The sequence below is a fragment of the Chaetura pelagica genome, unplaced genomic scaffold (assembly GCF_000747805.2).
Source record: "Chaetura pelagica isolate M959 unplaced genomic scaffold, ChaPel_1.0 scaffold76, whole genome shotgun sequence".
Taxonomy (NCBI): Eukaryota; Metazoa; Chordata; class Aves; order Apodiformes; family Apodidae; genus Chaetura; species Chaetura pelagica.
This window is the reverse complement of record NW_009970723.1, coordinates 11526847-11534293: the sequence shown is the minus strand read 5'-3', so window position 1 is coordinate 11534293 and position 7447 is coordinate 11526847. Positions and strand designations below refer to the sequence as shown.

Sequence of the window (7447 nt, the reverse complement as noted above, 5' to 3'; positions counted from 1 at the left end):
GCAGGAATTTTGCCATTGATTCTCCTGCTGCAAGGATCATTTTTCATGTTTATAGATAACATTTACAATAGATTTAGAAATAACATTAACAAAAGGAGCAGGTCAGCAAAGTGTGATTTAAAAGTGGGGTGGGAAACGTAAGTTCAGCTTGAGCACCTCTTTCAGGATTTTTGTAGATGCATATTCAGAGGCAGAAATAAGTACAGTTCATGCACTGACAGCTCTAGTTGCTTTCTAGAGTAAAGCAAGAAAGGTGTTTTTTTTTCTCTTTTCTGCAATTTTAAGAGGCATTTCTAGAAAATCCCCTTCTAAAAACTTTAAAAAATATTAAAAGAAAGTGCTATCTGGTACGAACATTACAGGGGAGAAGGTACAATATATGTATTTCAATTCTCTAGAAATTATGCCATATGGTATATACAGAAATCCCTTGTGTGCAGTGAGATCTAGAGCATTTAAAAAACTTAGAAGTTGCACTACACACATAAATGCATTTATAACTCTTATTTTTGTGATGTAACACTTCAGATAACATACAGCCTTGTGCCTTCCCATGGCTAGAGCAAGACTATGTCACTACAGGCAACAAACACTCCTAAATTCCTGGACTCACTACAAACTCCACACAACCACTCCTCAGTCTTCATCTTAGGGCAACAGCTAATGGAGCAGCACATGAAGGGTACCATGTATGAGGAATGGACAGGAACAGGAGCACCTTAGAGGGCCAGCAAGTCAGGGAAAAGACTGTGGGAGTAGGTCACAACAGCCACAGCAATCATCTGACAGATTTGAATCTCCTTTACCTCCCTGCCCAGTTTTCCTGAGAGTATTAATCTATTTCAAAGTAAAGGAAATAAGCTGCTACTCAATATTCACAGGAAATGTACCCAAAATATGGGGATAGGCAGCATGCTGATGGTTCTGCCACCCTCCTTGCTTACTTGCCATGCACAGATGCTGGAAAAATGTGTGAAAAAATCTGTTCTTACACCAAACCAAGAGAATATATGAGAAAATCTGACAGTCTGGATCATGGGTTTTGTCAGATGTGCTCCCATGCTCTGCAATGTGCAGCAATTGCCCCCCTTGCACCAGCAGTACTGCACAGCCCAACCTGTGGGTGCCAGAATATGACCTACTCAGATACAAAAAAAGGAGATCATCAGCTTGCTTCTAGTCCATATTACCAGAGAAACACAGATATTCCAGAATATCATAATCTTAAGAAGGACAGAGTATCTCCAACTATGCACCAAGGACCCTCACTTGCCATAGTCTGCCTTGGAAATGGAGGGCAATAAAAACATTATGCGCACTGCCTAAAACCTTTCCAGTTTTGATGTGAGAGCAACAGCAATTTACTTGTGTAGAGGTGGAAATAGGAGAAAAGAAAGGGAAAAAGGAAAAGATGAAAGGGGGAGGGGAATAGGTCTCATACTTGACCTCATTCCCACAGCATGACAACATATTATTTCCTTCACAATGTACAATATCTGCCTTCTAATCTGCTGCAGATAATAAAACTATAATTACTGCACCTCATTTTTTTGCTTTATAAACTGAATATCTATGAAAAATCTATTGAAGTTGTTCTGTGGTTCAGCTCTAAAAGGAAATAGATTAATTTTATAAATGGCATCCTTTTCCTGTTACGATTTCCACCAGTACAAAAATGAAGCATTATCCTTTTATTACTATATCCATTTACATGGTGTTCAAGTCTCTAAACTGTGTACCAGTCTCTAACCCTAACTATCACAAAAGCATTCCAAGTTACACTTCTCATGCAGTATTTAAAAAGTAGCTAGAAAGCAGTAATGAAGTGAACAAAGAATATGGACTTTTTCAAAATTACATTAAAGGAAAAACAAATCAGTGAAAACCCACAGAAATAGCAAATAATAATAAAACAATAATTGCAATAACAATCAAATACTCCATGAAAGAATGATGTGGATCAAACATGCTATAAAACAGACTCCAAGAAATACAAATACAGTATTTACACATCTTAGGAAATTATAATACACACCAGTTTACTGTAGCTGCACATAGTTTGTTCAATTAAGTATGTATTTGGGCAGAATAAATATTAAGGGAAAGAAGATTTTCCAGCTATGTGAGATGGTTTGCTTCATGGGATATCCTATTAGCCTGCTCTGGACTGTCACTGTAACTTCAACAGAATAGACCAATGCCAATACAAAGGAAAACACGAAAGACTGAAAAGACAAAGACATCCCTAAATAATGGAGAGGCATTACTGCAGCTAAACTGGCTAAAATCATAAAAAACATAGATAAATACATTCCAAAACACTATTATCTATATAAACCCTTGAAGGATCTGTAGCACTGTCTGAATAAGGATGTATATATCAAAGTATTTATTCAGACTGCATGTATATCCACTTCTGCCCACAACTCTTGTATCTTTTTTTTTTTGTAGTGTTGAAACTAAAATATTTTTGGAACTTGAGATTTTTAGAATTCGGTTTTTCCGTATTGCTTTAGCTTTGCTAATGGTGCAAAATTAGAAACTCACATATTCCATTTGAATTTTTCAAAATACACTCAACTCCACAATGAATTGTTTGGTTTTTAATAACTCTTCTAAAGCTTCAAACCTTTTTTAAGTTATAAAATGAGAAACCAAACTTTTTAAAAGTGAAGGAAAAAACACTAATTGAAGACACATAAACCACCAAATTTGAAAACTTAAAAAACCTGTGATTTTTCAAAACTAACTTAACATATCAGATCAAAGAGAAGCTACGGCTATTTGCTGCTTTGAAACAAACAAACAAGCAAACAATCCCATAGAATCCTTTAATTCTCTTAAAGTAATCTTTTTCTAAAAATATATTTTAGTCTACACATTTCAAAGTTCCCAGTTAGGTCCCACATTACTATCTATCCAGAGTATCTTCAGACATGGTGACAGCTTCCCTGCCTCACAAAACAAAAGATTTAGTACCAGCCTCTAGTACCAAAGACTTGAGCCAACAGCAGCAGGAGCCAGATTGAGCCATGAACACTAAGAACATGAAATACAGCTATTTCCAACTTCTCTTCGTGTATTTAGGTAAGACAGTGTCCAACTTTTCAAACTGCCTACTGATGTTAGGTGTTTACATTGCGACAGTGGGACATCAGTTTAGAGAGTTACTGAGCATTTCTGACTTCAGTGCCAGTCAGCTGGAGCTGTGCATTCTTAGGTATCAGCTGCTTTCTGAGGGAAACAAGATTATCACATAGTAGGACGTATTGTATATAATTACATTCAGTATATAAGTCCTGTACAAACAGGACAAACATAGGAAAGATCTGTTTCCTAATATTATTTAGTTTCCTTAGATGGAAAAAAATGCTATACACTTGTTAATAAATACATTTATAACTTCAAACAAACAAAAAAATAATGCCTACTCGAGTTAGACACTGAATGTAAATGCCATTCTGTGAATGCTGTTATTTTCAGTAAATTAAAATATACTTCCAAATCTCCTGATACCTTAAACTGCAATACCTTACCAAACCACAACATGAACAGACTTATTGACTTAACTAATAAATTCTATCCTTAAACTCTTGAAGGTTTTATTTCTGGAACCAAAAAAGTGAGGAAGTCAGTTCTGTATGCTTCCTATTTGGATCATCATTCTGGAGTGTCTATGCATTGGATGTCTGAGCAGCCAATTATGGATCTTTAATTTCACACTGGGATGTAGGAACCAAAAGTTTTGACAGCCTAATCTTTCATGAGATTTAGCCAAAAGGATATTTCTTTCCCCCTTGTTTCCGCTATCAACATTTTTTGCTGTCTTGTAAAACTAAATTGGTTTTTAGAAACCTTGGTCTGTGTATTTTGAGTTAGTGTTCATGTCCCATTGTCATTGTATTTTGGAAAAAGCATTCTGCACTTTAGTGCCAAGATCTCTAGTTTTCCAGTAACCCAAATGACTGAGTCTTTCAAAGCAGTTACATACAACAGTTGCAGAAAATTAAAAATCATATAGTGTAGACGACTGGTCTGATGAGCAAAACGAATGTCTCATGCATTGCACATTGGAACCAACATGGCTTCTGAACAGACAGAAAAATATTTCTTCCCCTCCTGTATCAATAGGGTAAACCATTTCTGTGAGACCTATAAACAGTCTGCTTAAATTTTAGGTGTATTTTATGGCACACAGATAATCTTAACATAAACCACTTGAAAGAAATAGGAATGTAACATATTCAGGCTTATTTAACACCAAATTTGCACTGCTCCCATTCCATGTTCCTCTCCTTTTCAACCTGTACCAGGCCACAGCTGAGCACTTTTGAAAAATCACACTTTGGAGTTGTAAAAGACACAGAAAGGTGTAAAAACCCAAGTTCTTCAGTTTAGAACAAAAATTTAACCTTTGAAAGAAAACATTCAGGTAATGCAATGAGAGTGAAGAACACTGTGCGAGTAACACTGGTACAAGAAATACAACATTAGTTAACAATCAAAGGGATATCTGGGGAAGGTATATATGAAAGCCAGTGCATAAGAAATAAGCTATATTAATTTCAAAGCACACAGGTAATAAAATCTACCAACTGCACATATAAGTGATGAAAAAGTGTATACACTCAACAGCACAAGCATAACTGGAGGCCAAAATTAGTCCTTTCTGAAAATTTTACTCTACCAGTCTAGTTACTAGGTAAATAGACATAGAAATATATCTCTAATTCAACATACAGAAATTTTCCCAAAGCTGATAAAATGGAATGTCCATATGAAACTATGGCCCTACCTACACTGACATATATAGCATTAACCAAAAAAATTAGGTAGTTTAACAAGAATTTTATGCTAGAGGTAGCTTGCACTCTGTAGTGAGAATTGTATATACTGCGAAAAGCACAATATTAGTATTAATGAAAAGTTTACGTACTGAAAGTTGTCCAGATAAGAACTGTGGAACGTCCCTTAACATGCCAGGACTCATAGGAGACGTCACTGAAATAGAAGGTCGGTCCATTTTCTGAGATTCAAATGAACTAGAACCTGTAATCATAAATAAAAATATTTTATAAATAGTAGCACTTATGCATTTTTAATAATATTTTTAAAAGTCTACAAATATAACCAAACATACAATAAAGTTGTGATAATTATATTTTTTTATCTATTTTAAATTATCAAATAATGTTACTCAATCTTTTGGTGCTCAGATGCAATGAAAAGCTTTTAAAGATTATTATAGCTGTAAAATGTGATCTGAAGCACAGAGAATGAAAACCAGTTTATTCAGATATTTCTGACTGTAAATAGGTCATCATAAATTGTAAAGAAATTATTGTGATCTAAGGAATTCAGTCCTCTGAAGGACATTTATCTTATGTTATTATTAAACTAATTTTTAGATTTTTACTAAAATATCAAGATGCATATAATGTATTTTATGCTTTTGTTTTTTTCAAATCTACAAGGTCTGCTGTCAGAGGACAAGTTTTGATGTATAAAACACAGAATATAAGTAAACTATTTTTATAAATACAAATGAAATTCCACATCTCACAGAACATAAATTGGACCCAAAGACTTGACTGATCAGTGAAAAGATTTGGAGGAATTTTTTGTATTATTATAATCAAGTTTACACCACTGCATTTATTAATGGCTTCTATTATAAAAGAGTTCAAAAACAATGATACAAAATAACTCCAGGCTGAAATCCATCTTATGAGATCTAAGCCAAAGAGCAAGTTATTTTCCCGCACATGAAATTCTGGTTTAGCTGATTTAAAGAGTGCTGAATGATTGTAACAAAGTAGAAGCATTCTGATTTCAAAGTAGCTGCCTCTCAGGTTGTAAACAAAGAATATTTCATCCCCATTTTTTGTTTATAAGGCTCAATTGAAGGGCAAAACAACAAAATGGGAAATTAAAAATTACTATTAATGTTCTTGCATTTTAGTTAGAATTATGCTTTACTTTTCAATCAAAAATAGCCTAAGCTTATAACCAAATGTCAAGCCTGAATCAAAATGTCCTGACTTTATTATTAGATGAAGATTGATTGACAGAAAATAGAGTAAGATGACAAACTGAGACAAAAACGGACAAGGATATGAGAGTTATACTGACTGTAGATTACATTTCTCAATCTATTTGTGATTACATAAAAGAGAGGGAAGATTTTCCTACCCCACAATTGAAACTTACTGGACTCCAGCTGTGCATGTGTGCTGTCAGGTATTCTGGGAATGTCCCTGAAATCAGGAAAGTAAGACAGATTGAGCCTTTATCTAACAAGCATATTGAAATTTCAGTTACACCATAACACTTCTCAAGCCACCATGGCATGCCTCAGGAAAAGTGAATGAACAACTGGATTATCTTCAGCCACAGGAAAGATTTATCTTTTATCCAGTATAAATAATTTCAGTGGCAAATTAAAGCCTAGAGAACAGGTAGTTTAGTGAATGTAGGAGAGAGGTTGCACAGTCACAAGTAAAATTCAGTAAATAATAAAAAAAATAACAATCTCAGAGTTAATAGTAGACTAGAATTGTGAGTAGTAGACTTTGTTATGACACTACACATTACTTAAATTTATTGGACCATCACTCAAATATATTGGACTGCCAATGATGGCTACCCAATATGTCCTTTACTGTCACTGAGCCTCACATTTGGACAATCTTATCATTTCCATGAGTAAATAAGATGCGTAATTTCATTTGGCTAAATTGCATATTTGCATGAGGTGTAGCATCACCTGTATTAAATTGTGCACACAGCTGTGTACTTTGAAAGCACTCAGTCACAATGCCTACTTTACCTCATTACACCCACCCAGCCCCCAAAGGAACATATTCTTCTTATGAGGGACAAACATTACTGCATGCTAATAAAAACTATCAATATCCTAATAAATAATTTTGGAGGTATTTGAGCAAAATCAAGCAAGATGCAGAGCTTCATATCTGAGCCACAGCAACAGTATTTAAATCATGATGCTTGTTTCAGTGCAGCTTATTTCTTCAAGGTTGCCCAGTGTTGGCAGCAGGGGCTTCTCTGTGATGGACACAGCCAGTTCCAGCCAGGTCCAACGGACCCCCTGCACAGCACAGCTCAGCCCCTCAGCCAAGCTGGTGGTGCCTCTGTAATAACACACTTAAGAAAGGGTAAAAAAAAAACTGTGCAGAAGCTGCAAGAGAGACGGGTGAGGGGAAAAAAAAGTCATGAGAGAAGCATCCCTGCAGACACCAAGGTCAGGGAAGTGGGGGTGACTTCAACCCCTACCCCCTGCACTGCTTGGCAGGGGAGAGGTAGAAGAGCCAGGAGTGAAGGCATGAAGCTGAGCCTGGGAAGGAGGGAAGTGAAGAGAAGGTGGTTTTGTTTTTACTTCTCACTATGCTATTCTGTTATCAATTCCTAATAAATTACATTACTCTTT

The 7447-nt window shown here is 35.5% G+C and overlaps 1 protein-coding gene across 1 annotated transcript in view; it reads right to left on the bottom strand.

Moving 5' to 3' along the window:
* RIMS2 (regulating synaptic membrane exocytosis 2) overlaps nucleotides 1–7447 on the bottom strand; it is a 303972-nt gene that overhangs the window by 192871 nt on the left and 103654 nt on the right. The window contains 2 exon segments of the mRNA XM_010006466.1: nucleotides 4937–5049; nucleotides 6211–6257. Coding sequence (XP_010004768.1) covers nucleotides 4937–5049; nucleotides 6211–6257 — 160 coding nt within the window.